The 23,044-nt window shown below is 39.6% G+C and overlaps 1 protein-coding gene across 6 annotated transcripts in view; it reads left to right on the forward strand.

Moving 5' to 3' along the window:
- Positions 1-23,044, forward strand: part of NSD (Nuclear receptor binding SET domain protein) — an 87,616-nt gene that overhangs the window by 14,407 nt on the left and 50,165 nt on the right. For all 6 annotated transcript variants that reach the window (XR_010855857.1, XM_067119773.1, XM_067119775.1 and 3 more), the window contains 3 exons: positions 6,228-6,356; positions 18,901-19,057; positions 21,750-21,907. Coding sequence is in view for 5 of the 6 variants with exons in the window: in XM_067119773.1 (XP_066975874.1) it covers positions 6,228-6,356; positions 18,901-19,057; positions 21,750-21,907 (444 nt within the window). In the remaining variant the exon portion in view is untranslated. The remainder of the gene's footprint in view (positions 1-6,227; positions 6,357-18,900; positions 19,058-21,749; positions 21,908-23,044) is intronic.

Genomic DNA, 23,044 nt, shown 5'->3' on the forward strand with positions numbered 1-23,044 from the left:
TACAAGTGATAAATTAAATCGCCCATGAACCAATGTAAACAATTTTTTTTTAGCAATAATGTTACTAGATGTATTTATTTACACATAGTCTAAAACAGCGTATAGTCCAAAACAGCGTATAACTTGCTTGATCCTATCCTGAATTATTCATACAGATGTTTTTTACAAGTCTTTTTACAATTAGTATTGGATGTACAGTAGGCTTAAGTAGCCATTTTTTATTTAATCTTAAAGAGAAAAAATAATAAAAGGAAATGTTAGAAACTTGGAATAACAGTGTATTGCACAGTAACACTTTTTAAAATCACAACACACACACATGACACCCCAGGTAGAACAAAATCAAGAAAAAATTCCTCACTACAAATATTACAAATAAGAAAAACATTTTAATTTTCAAAACCTGAAATATTTTGCATAATGCTGCCATTTGTAAAAGTGACACATGAACATGTTTTATTTCAGTAGTCTTGCTGTAGTCAGGTTTACTGATACCAGAATGAACCTTTGTGATCATGTATATATTTTTGTTTGTTTGCTATTTTAACTATAATTTTGTTTGTTTGATTTTTTTACTGTAATTTATATTGTTCAATCAGAGGTCATACAGGAAATCTGATTACTTTTCTAGTAAAGATAACCCTAGTATCGGGTTAGGTTATGCCTAAGAAAATGTAACACTCAGCCTCTAGGATGCACAGCAAATTTCCAATGCTTATTTTATGAAAAAAAAAATAGCACCCATGACAACAGGAATACAGGACAATATATCTTTTCATGTAGCTGCTGTGAATTCCTTTTCTTATGGTGTGCAGCACAATAATTGTGAAAACAGGGAAAGGGCTTTATGCTTAGAAATGTGTAAACCTTAGTTGCTCCTATGAGTGTATAAACCCAAACTCTTTAGATGATTATAGCATTCCCAGTGGCAGCTAAAATCAGTTGTATAAAGCTTCTTAACAATGAGGTTTATTAGCTAACTTTTTCGTTGACTATTCTGTTTGAGAGAACAGATGCCTCTGCTGCTGTGGACCCACTTTCTTTCTATGGCAGCTCCCTCAGCCCCAGTCTCATTGGTTGAGGGCAGTTAGGTGCGTGCCTGTCTTGAGACTCCAAAGGAAACTCCTTTGTTACTCTCCTGAGATTTATACCATGTTCTGGAACCCCAGGGTTGCAGGTGCACGTGCCCTGGCAATGTAATAGAAGTTTTAGCAAGGGTGGAAGTATAAACATTCCTTCAACTTACTCTTTGTCCTCAAATTCCACTTCTTCATCCCCACCTATTCTGTTTTTCAGATATGTGGAAGCTTAGTAGCGGACCAGAAGTCCTGGTTCTACATGGTGATTAATACCCCATTCTTGAAGGGTTTGGCAGACTCCTTGAATGTTAGGAGTTGACAATGGAGTCCATGAGCCGGCTCATGCTTTATGCTTAGAAATGTGTAAACCTTAGTTGCTCCTATGAGTGTATAAACCCAAACTCTTTAGATGATTATAGCATTCCCAGTGGCAGCTAAAATCAGTTGTATAAAGCTTCTTAACAACGAGGTTTATTAGCTAACTTTTTCGTTGACTATTCTGTTTGAGAGAACAGATGCCTCTGCTGCTGTGGACCCACTTTCTTTCAGGTCATTGGAATTATTTTGATACAGCATGTATTTTGGACTTGCTTTTGATTTTTGTTTTAAAGAACAATGGAAGGCTGTTCAACTTAGAAGTTAGTGTGTGTTTGAATAGCAGTAGTATTCAGAGCAAAAGTACTTTGTGATACCCGTTAACTTTGGATCTTCTTATTCTGACCTTATTCTGACCATGCTGTTGTGGAGTATCTTGGCAGGTTTCCTTCACTGTGTAAACTATGAGGCTAATGAAAAGAAGACCAAGAAACACTGTTTTGTGTATGTGTGTGTGTGTGTGTTTCTGGAGTAACACACCACTTGACTCCACCATGTCTTTTTGGTACTTTTCAGCCCTGGTCTTCTCCTGGGCTTATTCCTGCTTGTTCTCTCCAGTCTTCGTAGTTTGAGGGGGGGAGGGTGAAGGAGACTTGACTAATATGAGACAGATGAGCAGTTGTTGCCTCCCCGGGTACGGACACAGCCTACAACTTTTCTTTCTACATCTGCTCCTGTGTTGCTGGCTGCTCCTTGTATGCCATCACAGTCCAAGTAGACGTTGGAGGTATTGTGACCTCTGGGTTTGCATTCATAAAGGATGCTACTTCAGCTGAGCCCACTTCTAGATGTTCCTGTCCTGAGACTCCAAAGGAAACCCCTTTGTTACTCTCCTGAGATTTATACCATGTTCTGGAACCCCAGGGTTGCAGGTGCACGTGCCCTGGCAATGTAATAGAAGTTTTAGCAAGGGTAAGAAGTATAAACATTCCTTCAACTTACTCTTTGTCCTCAAATTCCACTTCTTCATCACCTATTCTGTTTTCAGATATGTGGAAGCTTAGGTAGCGGACCGAGAAGTCCTGGTAGGCTTCACATGGTGATTAATACCCCATTCTTGAAGGGTTTGGCAGACTCCTTGAATGTTAGGAGTTGACAATGGAGTCCATGAGCCGGCTCATGCTCCTCTGTGTATTGAGACTTCTCAGGAAAGGAGGACCCCTCTTGAACTCTTCTTCTGGTGCTAGTGGTATTTGTGTGATCATTCTTCTCTGTTCGGGATACCAAGCCTGTTTTTCCCAGCTTGTTTACTGGCCCACATGCATATTGTAGAATGTTTGGCTGCTCATCCAACTTTAATACCATTTTTGGCAAGTCCAGTTCTGCATTTACGGAAGTCAACAATGAAGCAGACCACGTACTGTGTGCACCAGCATCTCCAGATTATGGTTCTTTGTCAAGATCTGCTGGTTTCATAGATTCAGTGCAGTTGTGCTGTGGGCAGTCTTGAAGCTGGTTTAATGCTTTTTATCCCTTTTTTTGGGAGAGGGCCCCCCATAATTTGTCAGGGACCCATTAGGACAAGAGGGTCTTATGCCTGCAGACCCTTGGAAGCTCTTGTTAAAGAGGCATTTTTCAAGAGATCACTGAACTCATCCATGATTGTAATGAATTGCAGGGGGGGGGGGAATCTATGGCAGCTCCCTCAGCCCCAGTCTCATTGGTTGAGGGCAGTTAGGTGCGTGCCTGAAACGAGACCTTTTTGTTAGTCGCCCTAACATGTGCTTGGTAGAGGATTGAAGGAGCAAGTTAATATACTGTAAAATATCAGGGTCAGAAATTCTCTTGCTTTGACTTCTTTTTCCAAGCTCCCCTGTCTGACTCATCAGCAGAGGTTTCACATTTTGAAGACTGATAGAATGCTCCCTTTAGGGACCAATAAGTTTGTGGGCTGACAATGTTTTCTCATTGGAGCTGTACTTGGAAAAAGGGATTTCCATCTCATCTGAAGTGCAAGCCATGGAGTTGGTTGACATGGCCTCCTTCCAGGCTGTCTCATGGTTAAAGTATGTAGTTGAACACATGGGAGACTTCATTGTCATCTTTGTCCTCTTCTAAGAGCAGGGTGAAGTTTAGTCACACCAGTCTGCCAGTCTGTAGGAAAACTTGCTATTCAAAAGGTGCAGTGCTGTTCAAGGTCTTGTTAAGACAGATTTCTGCAAAGAATGGACCTTTGTGATGGGTCATTTTTGTATTCCAGCTTGCTGTTCTCTAAGAGCAAGGTTAAGGTGGTGTTTAACCCTTAAACGCCTATTGGACGTATCACACGCTGACTAAAATTGTCTGTTGGGTGCAGTGGACGTACCCGTCACGTCGACTACAAATTTCAACCTTGTCAATTTGGACTTAATCGAAATGGTTGAAAAAACTAATTGTAAGCTAAAACTCATTCATTCTAAGTAATATTCAATCATGTACCTTCATTTTGCAAACAAATTGGAGAGTCTAGCACAATATTTTGATTTATGGTGAATTTTTGAAAAAACTTTTCACGCACGGCGGTAACTCAGCTGAAAATTTCATAAATTCTTTCGTCATTTTGTCGTAATGTTTGCACTGTTCTATATTTAGCCGTTCGTAAAGTTTATATATGAAAAATGTGCGCACTTCATGTACAATACAGCAAAATACAACCCATGGTTGTAGCTTTTATCAGTTTGGAATATTTTCATAAATCACGATAACTTCAAAATTTCAACCTTCGTCAACTTTGACTCTACTAAATGGTCCAAAAAACGAATTGTAAGCTAAAAACTCTTACGATCTAGTAATATTCAATCATTTACCTTCATTTTGCAACCAATTGGAAGTCTCTAGCACAATATTTCGGTTATGGTGAATTTTTGAAAAACTTTTTCCATGCGCCAGAAATTCTTTCACACGCTTGTCGTAATGTTTGCACTGTTTTATATTAGTCGTTACATAAAGTTTTATATATGGAAATGTGTGCAATTTCATGTAGAATACAACAGAAAATAACTCATGGTTGTAGCTTTTATCAATTTTGAAATTTTTCATATAAATCACGGTAACTGCCAAAATTTCAAGCTTCAGTCAACTTTAACTCGACTCAAAATGGTAAAAAACGCAATTATAAGCTAAAACTCTTACATTCTAGTAATATTCAATCATGTACCTTCATTTTGCAACAAACTGGAAGTCTCTAGCACAATATTTCGATTTATGGTGAATTTCTGAAAAAAATTTTTTTCCTCATCTGCACGGTAACTCGCCGAACATCTCGAAAAAGTCTTTCATCATGTTGTCGTAATGTTTTGCATCGTTTTACATTAGTCGTTACATAAACTTTATATATGAAAATGCGCGCAATTTCATGTCGAATACAACAGAAAATAGCTCATGGTTGTAGCTTTTATCAGTTTTGAAATATTTTCACATAAATCAAATAACTGCCAAAATTTCAACCTTCGTCAACTTTAACTCGACCGAAATGGTAAAACGCAATTGTAAGCTAAAACTCTTACATTCTAGTAATATTCAATCGTTTAACTTCATTTTGCAATAAATTGGAAGTCTCCAGCACAATATTTTCGATTTATGGTGAATTTTTTTTAAAAACATTTTCCTCAAATCTGTAGCTGGTAACTCTGCCAACATCTCAGAAATTCTTTCATCTCGTTGTCGTAATATTTGCACCGCTTTATATTAGTCGTTACATAAAGTTTTTATATATGAAAATGTGCGCAATTTCACGTAGAATACAACAGAAAATAACTCATGGTTGTAGCTTATCAGTTTTGAAATATTTCCATATAAATCCACGATAAATAGAAAATCGACTTTCAGTCAACTTTAACTCAAGCGAAATGGTCGAAAACTGCAATTGTAAGCTAAAACACTTACAGTCTAGTAATATTCAATCAATTAGCTTCATTTTTCAACAAACGGAAGTCTCTAGCACAATAATTTCGATTTATGGTGAATTTTTGAAAAAAACATTTTTTTCGTCCGGCGTTAATTCATGCATCATTTTGTGATATCCTTTTCTCATGTGTTGCTTTGATAGATTTTAAAATTTGTTATATACCAAAATCATCGCAATTTAGTGTACAATACAACTAAAAAAAAATTAACTCATTGCTTTAACCGTTTTGCTTACAGCGATTTGTATACAATTATTATATACTAGTTTTTTTGGCTGTCATATATTCCAATATTTATATAGGATATTGATATTTTTTCATTTCTGATGGTTGCATACTAAACTTCAGGCAATGACAAAAAAATTAGCCAAAAATGAACTCTTAATCTTAAAAACTAAAGCGTGCTGTGATTTTTTTAAAAACTTTTTTCGGCAGCTAACTCACGAGCGCGCCCGGCATACGGGAGACGTTTTTGTAAATAGGGCTTGGCGTTAAAGGGTTAAGGAACATAGTTCCAACTGCTGATACATGGTAATCCATTGTGCAGTCTCCAAGGCTCCTGGGTCATCAGAGGAACTGCAATAAGAGCCCCTGAGCCATGCCAGATTTTCAGCTTCTCCCTTGGCCCTTGATATAACTGTATGTTTGGTTAAACTATCCTTGACAAACTAGGAATGGTTAATACCTTTGAATTCATTGTCTTGTCACTTAATAGTTAGAGTAATTTCTGCTGGACTAGAAGTGCAATAAATTTCCAGAGATATCCATGTAAAACTCTTTCACTTAGTAATCATGTTTTAGTAAAGTTTTAAAAGTTACTGTGGTATTAGGCATTACTTTCTGTTGTTGCTTTGCATGATAATTGAAAATTTTGAATTTTTTTAAACAGTCTGGGTCTGTGACCAAGTACGGAAGAACTGTAAGGAAGCCACAGTTGATGGATGTTTCAGTGGAAGCCAAGAAACAGAAAATTGAGCAAATCAAGAACAAGGAAATGCTAAGTTCAAGCATTTTAGGCGTAAGTAGTTGATTTATTTTTTCTACCTTTAGTTTTAAAGGTGTTTTTACTGTGTAGCAATTAATTTAAGTCAAAGTATTTTTGAGACATGTTAATGGAAAGAATGCTAACAAAATTAATTAACCTCAGTTAAGTGTATGCATAATCTGCTCTTTATGAATGGAACAAGGCCTCATTTATGTGATTTAGCAAAAGCAATATAACAGAATGCTGAAGTTGGAACTATTCATGGTGAAAATAGTTTAAAAATAATTATTGAACTATTTATGTGCAGATAAGTCCCAGTTATCCAGAATCCTTGAGACTTAGAGGGTGGCAACTTTCAGAAAACCAGGGTAACTGAGAGTAGCCTTGTAGCTGTGAGGGAGAAATAACAAATATGTACTGGTTTGCTGCTCTTAGTCTTAATTTTTCATCAGTATTCAGTTTTGTTCCAACAAATTTTAATTTCTCACATATAAAACCATCAATTAGGTTAAGGATATAAAAGCTTGCTAAAACCTTGTGTTCAGTTTCATTACTGCATTGTCTCGGGTAGGATAGGCTTACTGTTGATATAGGTTATGTCTAGCATAATTTAAACCAGACTATTACTCTTCCTCCTCATTCCAAATATCTTTATACACTACACAGAAAGGGGAATCTGTATTTTTATATAAGTGACCTACTAACTAATTACGTAGCTACAAACTTCTTACCACAGCAGTCTAAAAATTTGCGGTGGCGCTACCATCACTTGTGTGGGTGACAAGGCCCCGCCCACTTTTGGGACGGATAGGTACAACTCAGCAGAGAGCTTCAATTTGTTTTCTTCCAGCTCCCAACTAACATTTGGTGGTTTTGTGCAATCCTTTTCATGGTTTTTTGGATATTTGTTCCAGCCTTTGGTTAAGTATTCAGGTTTTCTGTGGCTTTTGTTATTAGTTATATTGTTAGCTGTGGTTAACTTTATTGCTAATTAGTCAGGATATCAGACTATAGTTCTTCAGGCATTCGGTATTGCACTAGGGGTTGTAAAACTAGATTATTAAAACTTTCTTATGATTCTCACACTAAGTGTGTTAAATGTAGGGGGCAGGAGTGTAATAAAGATCTTACTTGTTCCAAATGTCAGGATTGGGATCAAAAGTGGAGAGTGTTGAAGTCTCACTTAGACAAACTGGACAGGGATAGAAAGAGGAAGGCGGCCCTTAGAGCGAAAAATAGGGCTGTGTCTCCCAACCTTAGCCATCCTACTTTACCAGATCCCCGTGCTTCCTATCTCGACACGCCATTGCCAGCCTCGAATCTAGGTTTGACCAGAAATTTGAGTTTTCGTCCAACACAGTATTGTAGTTTTCTTTTAGAGCTTTTGTGGAGAAAGCTGCCAATGTTCCTAGTGCAAGGGTGGTGCAAAGTGACAGTGTTGTGCATGTTGAGGAGGTGGCTGGCCGTCCCACCGGCGCTCCTAGACGAAGGTCCCTGTCCGGCTCCCCCGCACCGGGAAGAAGCCATACCGGAGGTCCAAGGGAGGCTAGTGGGTTTTGTTGAGCCTGTTGCCCGTTCCCAGGCTGTGACAGAGTGCCACTGGAAAGGCGTCTCGGTTGATGCTGATCGTCTGTCGTCAGACTTGATGGCTCTACTCCTGACAGGAAGTGCCAGCAGCACAAACTAGCTGCCTCTCAGCCTCTGAAGAGGCTCTCCACTGTGGCGGACAGCTCCCCTCCTCCTGTCAAGAAGTATAAGGAGGTCAGTGTTAGCCCTCAGCCCTCCTGCAGCGTTGCTGTTCCATCTCCTCCCATCTCAGCGCGTCCCCACCTGTTTTCTTGGGACAGTCCAGAGTCTCTCGGGTCTCTTGAGCACCCAGTTTTGGTTCCAAAGCACTCAGGCCTGCTACGTAAGTGCCCGTTGCCTTCTAAACGATCTCTCGCTTGACATCTACTTTGGTGCCACGGTCTTCCGCGCCAACATCTCTTCCACACACTTCGACTCAGGAAGACCCCTCTTTAGCCCCAGTTCGACATCAGCTTGAGGATCTTATGGGGTTCTTGAAGAAGAAATCCTCAGTCTCCAAGAGTAAGGAGACCTCTTTGTCACCTATCTCGTCTGATGAGGAAGAAGCTGAGGTTCATCGTAGCTAACTTCCCAGATATTTTCAAGCCTGCCTCTCCAGATTCGCCTGCTTTGACCCTCCTTATGAGGAAATGAACTTCTGATAGTGCTTGCCTCCCCAAGTTAGTTCTTTCCTCTTTCTTGAAGAAAGTCCGAGAGGTGGATGAGTGGTTGGCCACAAGGAGGTGCAAGGCAAAGCTACCTTTGCCTTCCCTCCTTCTGAGCTCTTGAAGAGGAATTACCACTTTTATTCCACTGGAGAGGCTCCTTCCTTTGGAGTTTCTGCCTCCTCTCAAGGAGACTTCTCCGGTTTGGTTGATGCAATGCATCGTTTTGCATTCTCAGCTAAGCTCATGTTTTCCTCGCCCGATCTTGACCGTCTTGTCAGGAATCTATGTAAGGTCTTGGAGATTTTTAGCTTCCTTGATTGGGCTGTGGGAGCTTTGGTGAGAAACATCGAAGACTGTCCAGGCCTAGCAGAAGATCTTGCTTCCGACTGGTTGGGGGTTTTATCATGTGCTGACAAAGCAGTCAGGGACGATTCCGCTGAGCTCGCTCCCCTTTTTTGATGGGGATTTTGGAGAAACTGGAGCTGTGGTACTGTTGCCACAAAAGGAGTCCCCAAAATGCAGAAGTCTGCCCTCTTGTTTTCTCCTTTAGACAGGTCCCATCTCTCCAATCATGAATGATCTGGCTCAGTCTGCTAAGCACCTGAAGGAAGCTCCCTCAGTCATAGCCAAGTCTTTCTTGCCTCTGCAATCTCATTCCTTTCGAGGAGGAAGATCAAGACCTCAGCCTAGACCTTGAACCAACCTGCGCCCCCCCCCCCTCAAGGCCCATCAAGAAATCATCCTTTGAGCCAGCTGCCAATAAGTAAGCATTTTGTCCTTTGTGCCCAGTTGGAGTCAGACTGCATCTCTCTTGGGAGGAATGGAGCTGCAGAGGGGAGGAACCTTGGGTAGTCCAAGTGCTGAGAAGAGGCTATTCCCTTCCTTTCAAAGAGAGGCCTCCATTATCTAAGTCGCTGATCGCCTTGACAGCTTACTCGGCAGGGTCCAAGTTTTCGGCCCTTTCTCAGGAGGTTGAGCCCCTTATTCGCAAAGGGGCAGTAGAGGAAGTATTGGACGAAACCTGGGAACAGGCTTGCAACCTCTTTTAGCAGTCCTCAAGTCACTTGGGGGGGCTTGAGACCCATTCTGGATGTCAGCTTCCTGAATTTGTACGTTGTGAAATCGAAGTTTTGCATGGAGAACGAACCACTCAGTCATAACCTCTCTCCATCAGGGCAACTAGATGGTCACCCTGGACATGCAGGACACGTAATTCCATGTCCCCATCCATCCGGACTCCAGAAAGTTCCTGCGGTTCGTTTTTCAGGGCAAGGTTCTCCAGTTTCGGGCCTCGTGCCTCAGCCTGTCCACAGCCCCACAGGTCTTCACTCGGATTCTCGCACCTCTTGGCAAATGGCTTCATCTTCTTGGGATCAACTTAACCCTATACTTGGACCTCTGACTTCTCCGCTCCACATCAGAGGAGCAGTGCGTGGAGGACTTGAGGAAAACTCTTCACTTAATGCAGGAGTTGGGCATTTTGATTATCTTTCAGAAATCACAGATGACTCCGACACAATGGGTTCCCTATTTAGGGATGGTTCTGGACTCTCGAGCTTTTCAGGTTATTCTCTCCCCCAGAAGGGTCGATTCCTGTTTCCAGACTGTCCGAGAGTTCCTCCTTCTCTCGACTTGCTCAGTGGTCCAGTGGATGAGTCTCCTAGGCTCTTTGGCCTCAGTGGAACAGTGTGAAGTTGGGCAGGCTTCACATGAGGCCTCTGCAGTTTTTTCTGAAGGCAAACTAGTGCAGGAAGACCCAGTCGGACTCCATCTTCCTCATCATGTCGGAGATCAAGGAGAATCTTAGATGGTGGTTGTCAGAAGAAAGACTTCAAGTATGGAAATCTCTTCTGCCTCTGAGCCCCAACCTAGAATTTTATTGCAACGCCTCAGATCTAAGATGGGGAGCCCTGTTAGGGAGCCGGAGAGTCTCAGGACGTGGACAGCGGATCAGAAGTCTTTGCACATCAATGTCAAAAAGCTGAAGGCTATTCACCTTGGCCTTCAGTCCTTCTCGCCACTAGTCTCGGGCAAGACTAGCAGTCTACGCAGACAACACCACAGCTCTGTCATATGTCCGCAAGCAGGGAGGCACCCACTCCTTCACTCCATGTGAGGCAGCTAAAGTCCTCCTCTGGGCAGAGCAGAAACAAGTCACAAGTATCGTTCGTTTCATTCCGGGAAAATTGAATGTCTAGGCAGACGAGCTAAGCCGTTGCCATCAGATCCTGCCGACGGAGTGGACCTTAGACCCCCTAGTCTGCCTTGATCTGTGGAAGCTTTGGGGCAAACCTTCCATAGACCTCTTCGCAACATTGAGGAACCACTGTCTTCCTATCTTTTGCTCCCCTGTGCTGGACCCTTTCGCATGGGCGATGGGTGCCATGCTTTTGGACTGGACAAGCCTGGACGTATATGCATTCCCTCCGTTTGAGTTGATCAGGGAGGTGATCAGCAAGTTCCCATCTCACCAGAACGTCGCAATGACTAGTGGCCGCATTCTGGCCCAGGAAGGAATGGTTTCCAGACCTGCTGTGACTGCTAGTGGGCTTCCCAAGGCTGCTTCCACAAAAACAGTCGCTGTTCAGACAGCCCCACTTCTTCCGGTTCCACTGAGGATTGTCCGCTCTGGCCTGACAGGGTTCAGACTGTCAGGAGCCTTGTCAGAGAGAAGGTTTTTTTTGTAACAAGCTGCAGACGCTATTGCTAGATGCAGACAAGCTTCTTCTAGCAAGCTCTATCAGTCCAAATGGACAGTTTTCAGAAGATTGTGCAGCCACAATAACATCTTTTTCTGAAATGTCTGTAAGCCAGATAGCCGAATTTTTACTTTACATGAGGACCTCCAGGAAGTAGTTGCCCTCTACGATCAAAGGTTACAGGTATATGCTTAGTTTGGTATTTAAGCATAGAGGTCTGGCTCTGTCCTGCAGTCAGGATCTCAGCGACCTCATCAGATCCTTTGGGACTTTCAAGCAAGAGAAGTCTGGTGTAGTCTCCTGGAATTTAGATGTGGTTTTGAAGTGGCTCTCAGGCTCTTCCTTCAAGCCTCTCCACTCAGTATCTCTTAAAAACCTCACTAAAGTGACTCTCCTCCTGGTGGCATTGGCTACCACCAAACACATTAGTGAACTCCATGCTATCAACAGGAGAGTTGGATTTTCACAGGGGGAGACGCTGTCTGCTTTCTATATCTTGGTTTCCTTGCCAAGAATGAGGATGTTTCCAATCCCTAGCCCTGCTCGTTCGCCATTGAGAACTAGACTGTGTGGATCCTCAGTAGGCCATGTGCAGACTTTCAGAAGTGCCTAGCATAGCATCAAGTCTAACCTTTGGTAGTGATGGCTCTCAGGGAAGGATACTTTGTACCTTTTGTTATTTCTTTTACCCCTATCATCTTCCTGATATCCTTCTCTCCACACTCTTCACACAGAGAAGTTCAGAGTTTGGAAAGATAGATTGGGCAGCCGTTATGCAATGAGGTCATCAAGCCATGGGCATTTCCTGGATCAACAAGTTTATTCATATGCATCCCTTTTCAGTGAGTCTTTCAGTTTGCTCCTGGCAGTCTTTCAGAGGGGCAAAGGATAATTTCTGTCGGCATGTAGGACACATTACTTTCACTTCCCAGTACACCTTCAGTCAAAGTAAAGTGCAGTATTCTCCTTTGAGTTGAGGTTTTAGCAGTATGGAGTCATCTGCTTGCTATCAGAGTAGTTCTCTCTTGTTTGGATGACTGTTTATTCTCACCAAAGGGATTTTTATGATGACCTTTGAGGGTGAATACTGTTTCATGTCTAACCTCAGGAAAGGTTTTTTGTTCTATGTTGACTAAACTATGCTTTTCTGACCCAGTCAGTTGCTTATCTGGGGATGAAGATCAGCTCTCTGTGTTGGGGGTTTTCCAATAGAGATAAATAGCCAATTTTCTACCACATTTGAGATATGTATGGGTTAGCCTGTAATTCTCAAGAACCTTCATTCTGTGTCCTAAGATTTCTCAGGAAGATTGGTGGGGGGGCCATTCTGAGTAACATTTGCTGTCTGGGAGTTGGAAGGTAAACTCCTTATAGCTCTTGGCGGTTTAGAATGGTCTTATGAAAGCCATGAGTCTTACATAAGACGACAAGGAGACACAGTTCAAGAGAGTTTTTCAGACTAGCAAGGAAACTTCCTTTTCCTTTGGAGTCCAGCAACGACATAAGACGACAAGGAGACACAGTTCAAGAGAGTTTTTCAGACTAGCAAGGAAACTTCCTTTTCCTTTGGAGTCCAGCAACGACATTTCATTACCTCATTTTGTCCTAGGAAAACCCTTTGTTATTGAAGACCAACTCTGCAGAAAAAGGCAAGGTCTCCAGTCAGATAGTCTTCTCTTCCTCAGGTTTGCCAGAAGTTGTGGAACCTTTGGGGAGACCCTAACACCCTTCTGTTCACAACTGCCCAAAGCACAATTCTACCAGTTTACTGCCCTTCATGTCAGGATCCTCAGGCTTGGACAGTTGATGCCAGTTGTTACCTTCCTTCAAGAATGGTCAGTTCTAGACCCTTATGCTTTTCCTCTGTTAGCAGCTTAAGGAAATACTCAACAAGTGAGCTTCGCAGATCACAGTGATAATTTTCACAGCTCATTCATGACCCCAAAGGGTTGGTTCCCTGAATTTTCTTTCCTGATGGTAGATGTTCCTCGTCTTATTACGTTCAGAAAAGATTTTTTCCGACAGTCTTAAGAGAAGATTCCTTCAAACCTCCACATGCTACATCTACCTGTGTGGAGATTGCCAGTTGTCTGTTATGAGCTAAGGGCTTTTCTAGTTTGGCCAAGGAAGCGATCCTTAAATCTAGAAGACCCTCCACTGTTATACTTGTGTATCAGTAACAGTGGTTAGTTTGAAGTTTTACCAGTATCTCAGGTACGCTAAGCAGTTTTCTGTCACAGTGATCAAGGATACCACTTTACATTGCTTTCAGTTCTGCATTATGCTGACTGGAGTATTGCTTATGATTTAAAGTTTGAAGAGGTTTTCAGTCTTTTTTGCTGGAAATTTCATCTTCCTGTCATGATTTACAATGAAATTTAGATGTAGTCCTTCAGATTTTACCTTAATCTCAGTTGATCTTTTTGATAAGGCATCACTTAAGAACTTTGAAGACACCTTTCTTTTAGCTCTTGCTGCAGCAGAGTGTATTGTGAGTTTCAAGCCCTCACTTGTATGTGGGCTTTGTTCTAGGGCAACCTCTCTCTTTTCTTTCATTGCTTAGAGGAAAGATATAGTAGTGAAAACCCTTCCCAGTTTTGTAAGTGCCTAATTTAACTGCTTGGATAGGCATTGATGAAAGGGCTATCTTTATGGCCAGTTGGAACTATTAAAAGACAACCGCTCCCTTTTCTTTCTTTGCTTAGAGAAGAGATATAGAAATGTAAGCCCTTCCCAGAATTGTGACAGTGCCTAATTCAATTGCTTAGGTAGTCTATGAAGAATGGCCATCTTATGTCCAGTTAGAACTACCTGCGGAAAATGGAATCTGAGCTCTTTTAGTTATAGCCGCCAACACAACCAAAAAAATAACATATCTATTAGCGATAGACTCCCCACCGACATAAAAATAAAAATTCAGCCTAAACTTAGTATCAAGAGATACTGAGTAAAATAACATCATCAACCTGATTTGATAAAGCAGTCAACATTCCAGCACCAGCAGATTTTCCATTCTGATAATAAATGACTAAAGCATAAGACACTAACCCCAGACCATCTCACTCCAACAAAATACTAATTATATTGGGACTAATAATTAATAAAAAGCATAGAGAACAAATCACAAACTAAATATATAAAACGGCCCGATATTATGATCCCCAGACATATAACCACCTCTATAGAATAAAATTATAGAAGAAATAAAACAAACAAAAGATATAAACATCATTGATATTCAATCAACAATTAAAGCCATTTCAACGGGCTTTATATGTTTTCTTTAAGTCAGCATGGGAAATATTTTAGAGCTTTGTTTTCTTGTTGTTCTGGTAAGGTTCGGGAGTATTTAGTTTTAATGCTTCATTGATTGCCTTTAGATATTTTAGTGTTGAAAGGTTCGATTTTGGTTTGTTAAAAGCTTAAATAGTTTAAATAAAATGTTGGTTTGTGGATCCAAAGATATAATTTTTTATTTTAGGCAGTGTTGTGGAATAATAAAATGAATTTAAGGAGTTTGTGGTGTTAGAAGGGCAAAACATTATTATGTCCAAGATAGCTAATGTCTATGCACACATGGTTGATTCCTGAGCTTTTACCTTTTTTGGAAATAATCCTCATGGCTTCAGTACTGTTAACATAGTTTTATTTCCTTTAATACCTTTTTCTAGAAAAGGTTGTCATGCAGCTCAGGGGAAAGAAATGTAACTGTTTTTGCCTCATTATTTGCAAAATGTTTAATTTTAGGCTGATTGTTTGCATAGACAGTTTGTTAGGGTACACCAGAAGCTACTCAGTCTTTTCCTTTTGTCTTCCAGTGTTGCTTCTCCTCCTCCTTCATTAGCCTACCTTATAGCCTAGGTAAATTCCTCTCACTCCTGCTCTGCCTTCCTTTGCTCCCTATATGGTTCAGGAGAAAAATATAAGTAATTGACATATATTCTTTTATCATAGTCATGTATATTGTAAATAATGTTGTTAAATATAAAGAGATAGAAGGTGTCGGAGCCCTCTGGACTGCCCTACGTTTGTTAGTCTTCTCCACAGACAGGGAACCATGACGGTCTCGGGACCAAGGTCTGTGCCCTTCGCCACCTCTCTCAACCATCTCTCCATATGAGGAGTTTGGTTGTTTGGTTCTCGCATTTGCTAGCTCACATGTCGCCTGTTTAGCAAGAATGGTAAAGATGGATGTAAACTGTAGAGGTGTTTAGGGTCACAGACATATTACGTTTGCTTCAGTAGTTATAAGTTGTGCGTCAATTCTGTTTTCGTTTGCTTTCCCGATATCATCCCCCTGCAGACGATATCCCTCCCTCCTATCAGTGTTACAATTATTCTTTTCGAGGGAATTACCTGGGTGATAGAACATCTCTTGCTTCTTGATAATTGCCTCTTAAGTGTTGTGCAGATGACACTGTCTGTCATCATGGTTACGTGGTGACGTCATGCAAGTAACCTCTAACTTCCGCATCCGTGTAGACATCACCCACTGTTGTCAAGGTCATGTGGTGATGTCATACAAAAATCCTCTCCTTCTCCATCCAAATACCCATTCACTCCATCCGTAGCGTCATTGCTAACGTTCCAGCATTGTCTCCTCTTCTTTCTCAGTTCCTCTGTGTAGACTTAGGAGTTCCAACCGTGTTTTTGGTTGATTCCCTTTTAGTATTTAAGCGTTGCATATCTCGCGTGGTTCCGTTTTCACTTTCTTTTGGCGAAGATGAATCCATTAACCAGCACTTTTTAGTGTACTTCTACCTCGGCTGCTGTTAAAACAAGTTAACATGGATTGTGGTAAGGTGCATTATCACAGAAGTAGAGCCTTTGGGAATGGGTGAACAGTCAGAAGAGCAAGCTAGGGAACTGTTTAGTGGTTAATAGATTGACTCGTAACACGAACAGTGTAGTGTGCTCGCAGCTGTTTTGTACATGAGGCATAAAGCCCTTAGTCCTTTCGCTGCCTTGGGGATACTTTCACCTAAACCAAATATGATAGTAACCTTGCTTTCTCTCTTATTGTTAGTTGTTAGGAAATCCTGTTTTTATTTTGGGATCATGAAGAGGCACATTTGTACAGTCATACCTCGACTTCACGCGAGGTTAGGTTCGGAGCCTACGTGCAAGGTGAACTTTCGTAAGTTGGCATGGTCTTTAAAAATGCTAATAAATGTTTATTTCCAGAGTTTAAGTACTAAATATGACCCCTAATCATGCTCCCAAAGTATTAGCTAGCTTTTAAATGAACTAAAGTGAGTGTAATTTTATTTAAAATTTAAAGCATTACCCTTAAAAGAATACTGTAAATGGTTGACATAAAATTGGTACTGCACAGTTTCATAATAGCGCATTTACAGTAGGTGCGTACATATACTAATGTTACCTAATTCATGGGATGCTGTTTTCTTTGTCACTTGGGTAAAGCCGTTTTTTCTTTTCGTCACTAGGCAAAGCGTCGTAATGTCATGAGTCGTAACAAAAGTATGGCCTACAATTCCATAAAATATCGAAAACATGTACATAATGTTCGAAGAGAAGGTAGTGCAGTACAGGTAAATTCAATCAATTTAATATATCTCTGCACGTAATGAAGTACAGAGAAATAATAAGTTGTAAAAGTATGTTTGGCGCTAACTTCGAATGAGGAGAGAGAGAGATGCTGTAATAAAGTAACTGTACTGCTTTTGTATCGTATTTATGCAAATATATAAATACAAATTTTCCATTCTGATTTTACACCTAAAAACACAAACTTAATTAAACACTTTCTACAATTATCATCTTTGAAAAATGCAGTAACTAAGGGTATCACATCTTGTAAAGTACACCAACTGAGCGTGCTGCAGTACATGCACATACAGATTGCACCAGCACTTTTCTCGAGGTGAACAGAGTAATTTTCAAAGAATGACATATACAACTCTTAGTTACATCTCTGATATTACATTAATTTATTTTATCAAATGTTGTGACTAACAACCTCATCTCAGGTCATGTAAAGTCCTTTATGACAAGACTTTGCAAATGGACATAATACTTGTATGATATTTATGTACAAAAATATAAATATAAATTTTCCATATCAATTTTACAGTTAAAAGCATTAAAACTTATAAATGTACTTCCAAACATTAAACAAGCATTTTCTGAAGGGTATCATCTTTGAAAAGTGCAGTAACTTTGCAAATGGGTATCACATCATGTAAAAGTACACTAACTGAATGTGTGCAAATTACCTTTGCATCATATTTATGCATGTACAAAAATAAAAAATAATACATTTTTGATGCAGATTTTACACATGAGCATGAAATGCATTTTTCATAAATTTTACACATGAAAGCATGAAATGCATTTTTCATAGAAATTTTGCACATTAAAACATGAAATGCATTTTTTCATACAGATTTTACACATAAAAACATAAATCACATTTTTCATACAATTTTACACATAAAAGCATGAAATGCAATTTTTTCATACAGATTTTGCGTAAAAAGCATGAAAACTTAAATTACTTCAAAAAATTAAGCACCCACTTCTGCAGGGTTTCTCGAGAATTTCGTGTGTCTGTGAGCGTATACATGGTTTACCAGACCACTGAGCTGATTAACAGCTCTCTAGGAGCTGAAGGATTAGACTTATTTTGGCTGAAACCAATTGGTTGCTGCTTAGCAGCGGGACCACAACTTATTGTAGGAATCCAACCACAGTATAGCGAAATGAATTTCTATCACCAGAAATAAATTCCTCTAACTCTTCATCAGCCGGCCGCGGGAATTGAACTCCGGCCCATCGAATGACAGTCTGAAGCTTAACTGACTCGGCCAAAGAAGGGCAATGTGTGTGTGTGTCTGTGAAAAAATCGCATATGCCCGTTAGTTAGGTTCCAGTGAAAAGTTTGTGTGTGTGTGAATTCGCGCAACTCGAATCGTGTAAGATCGAAGTATTACTGTATAGGAGCATACCTTCGTATATGGTGGTGCTAGTGTCTTTAGTTTTGGACTGTCGGTTTGGGCTTTCGGCTCAGGCACGGGAGTCACTAGTACCGTACGAGGTCTTTTTTCCCTGCAAGGATCCTCTGACAAGTCTCGCTACAAGGGCCTTACACCCTGTTGTGGTTCCAATGTCTGGCGACAGTACTTGCCAGTAAGGATCACAACAGGCAGGACTGTTGAGAAGGTCTTTCTCCCCATTACAAACCCTTTAGTTCGCTTAGCTGAACGTTGTTTCTCTGGCTGCACTAATCCACAATCCTCATTCAGTGTGGTAGTCATAAAATTAATTATTTTAATACTTACCAACTGTTAAAGTGGAAACCCACCCAGCCTCCCCACAACTTAGTGGGTGTTTATGAAGAATTCTGACTCGAAAGTATACATCCTGACACCATCTGGTGGGAAAACAGGTGACTGCAGACAGTCCTAATGAGTTAGCCAAGCTTAATTTAAGTTTTTTTAAATGCGGATTGCACCTGATGTTTTGAAGATGCAAGCTAACTTTAACAGTAGGTAAGTATTAAAATAATTAATTTTATCATGAAAATTATCATATGTGCTTTCTTTTATTGTATAGTTTTGTATTTTTCAAAATATTCTTTGATAAATAATTCTGGTTACTAAATTTATTTTTTATATACTGAAGGATCTCCCAATTGGTGTGGACTACAGCAATTTAGAAAAAGAGCACCCATGTGAACACATGGTTGGTGACTTGTTGTGGGTACTTTTAAAAGGAAATCCTTTATGGCCGGCCATGATATCTTATCAGCCAGATAATGGAGAATTTACCAAGTTACATGGTAAGTATATTGTTCTTTGTTTTGTAGGATGTCAGAAGTTTCCAATTGCTCCAGTTTATGTTTTGACCAATAATTTTTAAGGTCTCAAAAATGTGTCACTTGCTTATGATATGTTTATGTGATATATGTGACAACCATCATCTCATACAAAAGATATTTGTTTGGAACAAGACCAACACAGTTGGGAGATGAAAACACCCTAAATCTAATTTTCACAAATAATCAGTATACTAAGCAATATCACAAGGAAACCCAACCCTTCAAGGCAGAATGGGTTGAAATCAGGTGCTTCTTACTGTTGATTTAATGTAATTAGGTAATTAACAAAAGCAGTGAATTCCTGCAAATCATTACATGAAAGATATAGGAAGAAACACCAGATATTCTTTCCTAAGAATGTATGTACCGTTTAAGACATTCTGCATAATTCTAGTAGACTTTTGAGTCTTATTGTGAACTCAAGTCAGCACTACATATAGAAGAGTCTAGTAAATTCTCTAAAAGCCAAGACCAAGCTGAGGAAAACAATGATATGGAATATATTAAGTAACCCAAAAATGGAAAAGGAATTTGCCTCTAAAGTATGTGGGTCCTTCATCAATAACTAGTACTGATTTACGAATGCCTATCAGAGTAGTACTCATCCATGTGTTCAGCCCCTGACCCAAACCGCAAGATAAAGTATCCAGTTAAATTCTTTGACCTAAGTGGAAACTTTCTCCTGCCACTACTAAATATTATTATTGAAATCATGCAAACTGAACTCAGGACACCCATGTTTTTAGGTATGGTGAGAATCATTAACAAATAATGACATTACAACTATGCTCACAATAACTTGTCTAGTTCTGATGACAAACAGAAAGAGCTACTTCAAAATCATATTGTTCTATTTCATAAACATCCTACTTTATAAAAATCTTATAGAAAACCACAAGGAAAGCAGTCATCAAACTTTTGACAGATAACAATCTGCACCTAACTAATCAACATTATACAGGAAAGCTCTGCATTGTCTATCTAAGCTAAGCAACCAGAGTCAGTGATCAGAATTCTAGAATCTTCACGCTGGTATGGATAAAGTTAGAAGGATAGTTGATAAATATGTACCCTGTAAACTTTCAGTACTTGAAATAAGAATGCAAGAGTTGCTGATCCCCAAATGGTTGTGGACTTACGAGCCATTATGCTGGTGTCAAAAAAATCAGAAATTTAACCTCATGCAGATTATTGGTGGAGAGAACAAAATTTAAGTCTTCCCATATAGGGAAGAACCATGCAGTATATCAATTAACATAAAAGAATTTGAATAGGCCTTGGTGAATGAAAAGATTCGCCCCCGGACCAGGTGACATTCCGTATATTATAGGCATGCTTTGAGGAGCATAGTGTGGCTTCAGTATTCCACCAATGATGTTTTAGTCTGAATGAGTTTTCTTTCAGCGAAGCCTTTGTAGGCAGACAACATCGGTGTTATTTTTTATATGAAAAAAGCATATGACTAAATTTTAAAACATTTTCAACTATGATTAGGATCATTAGTGTTAAGTATCAAATGTCATGGGTTAGTGTCCTAATTGTGCGCAGTAGCTATTTACGGAATAGCAAAATTAGTCCTAAATTAAATATTGTATACTTCTGCTTTTTACTTTTCATTCATTATCTTTTACCACTTCAAGTATGGTAGTGTCTGACAGTGCTGTAAGAACAGTGCTTACAGCTCTTCATCAAAAAGGTAGTGAAGTGTGCTGAATACATGGCTTGAAGTTTTCTACAAGAAAAACTAGTGGTTCATGTCTGCTGCATAATGGGTATTTACCCTGACTTAGGTTATTTATATATGCCCAAAGAACTTAAGTGTCCATGAAACTAGATGCTTTATGGGTAACTAATAATGAATTGTGTTAAGCTCTACAGAGTAAATGTTTGTTGTTAAGATTATGTGAAGTATTGCCTCTCCCAAAACATGTATGTATGCAAAGTTCTTGTATCAGCTAGTACTAGCCAAATTAGGACTGAGTTCTATTAGGATTGCAGGGATTAGAATAGCAACAGGAACATTTAAAACTTCATCCATCTATATACGAATAGCATACCCCCTATCAAAAAAGGTTCCTTCTCCTGAGATGTGTTAACAGCCTTATGTAACTTAGTCAATTATGCACTGAGCTTTCATCCTGATATATAAATATAATGAAAATTTCTTATACTGTCTACCAGTCGTTTGAAAAATGTCTTAAATTTGTCCCCCTTTTAATGTGTAGTTTTGCCTGGTCCTGACACATTTGGATTACCAAGAAATTCAGATTAAAATTTAACATCATAGCGGTACCACATTGATGAAAGTTAAGATAGTCTACTTGAGAGCATGTGGTATATACCTTTGGTGGTCAGATTTTGTGCCACCAGAAAAGCTTGCATAATTTGAATTATTAATTGTTTTTATAGTTACAACATACTGTACAGTATATGTTGTTTAAGCTATTATGGATCCCTTTTTTAAGAAATTAAACGTTTATTATTATAGCTGTGTAGGTTATCCATATCCATGACTTTTCACTGGAAATTTTAGAGGATATCAGAGGGGTTTGATTGTTGGCATAAAGTTGGTTGCAGGTCAGCACACTGACATAGTTGAACTGGCACAGTGTTTTTGCCAGTGGAAGTTTAAAAAATTTTCTTCTTTCTACAGTGAAACAAAATTGGCAAGGAAAATTAAGCTGCATTCGTTTGTATTTCGTCCAGTTCTTCAATGATAATTCACAAACTTATTGGATTGCTTCTAGTAGTGCATTGCCATTTGAGGGCTATGCAAAGTTAAAAGAATATCTTCATGATCTGAAATCTAAGGTAAGCACATAAAGGAATATAATGCAGCATGAATAACCAGACCAGTTATCTATGTATTTGGATTATCTTTTTTCCATCCACTGTTATAGCTTATATTCTCATACTGCTGTATGTTAATCCAGTGTGATTGTGATTTATGTCAAAAATTGTGAGAAATTTTGTTTGTGAGACTTGTTATTCATAGTTTATCACATTTTTGGTGCTTATTCCAGGTATATATCAGGACTAGGGTTTTGTAAAGCTATTCGCATTGAATTATTGCATTGTGTTGAAAATAGCTGAAATGTACCATACTGGTTTTCATATTAAGCTGAACTATGTATGTCTTCATTACTTTCTTGAATTGTAACCAGTTTGCTCTTTCTATTCTCTCTCTCTCTCTCTCTCTCTCTCTCTCTCTCTCTCTCTCTCTCTCTGTTGAGAACCCCTCCCTCCTTCCACCCACTAGCCTATCAAACACCTTCCCTCACCCTCCATCTTTCTGAATCTTGCTGTCACACTGCCACCAGAACTTAGCGTAGTCAGTCTCTCTCATGCTTCCAATAAGAGCAATTGTTTAAGAACACTGTCCTTAACAATGTATTGTCAATAATAAAATCACTGAAGTCTCCTGACCTATATATATCAATACTGTGCATCTCCTGGTTGTTCTACAACCATGGCTGTCAAGTCTAGAGTGTTTCGTGGTGAGATTTCTTTCTCTTCCATGCCTCCTCTTACTGTTCAGAATGATCAGTGTAAAGTGCATAGACATTCTCCAGTCTCAACTCTTACAGTGAACTCAGCTGAAGAAATTTCTTTCTTCATGTTCTCACAGTTGCCCCTTGGAAGAGCCTGCTGGTATTGGTACTGTATTTGCCATTCCTCCAGTTTGACTTTCTTCCCTTGCAGCTGCCCCTGCGGTGTTATCTTTGACAGGACTTCGTTTGTGCTGCAGATGATGATTTCCTCCTTAGGCTGAAGATGAAGGTTTCATCTGTGCCCAAAGACCAGTTCCTCATTTTAATTAACTCTTAACTTGAATGAATTAATCCCAACTCTCGTTTTCCTGTCTTGATGTCAGCCTTTAAAGCATTTGCTTCCATGAGTTTGGCACCATCTGCTTCAACACCCTGTATATGAACTCGTTTTTTTATT

Source organism: Macrobrachium rosenbergii, chromosome 17 (genome assembly GCF_040412425.1).
Source record: "Macrobrachium rosenbergii isolate ZJJX-2024 chromosome 17, ASM4041242v1, whole genome shotgun sequence".
NCBI classification, from domain to species: domain Eukaryota; kingdom Metazoa; phylum Arthropoda; class Malacostraca; order Decapoda; family Palaemonidae; genus Macrobrachium; species Macrobrachium rosenbergii.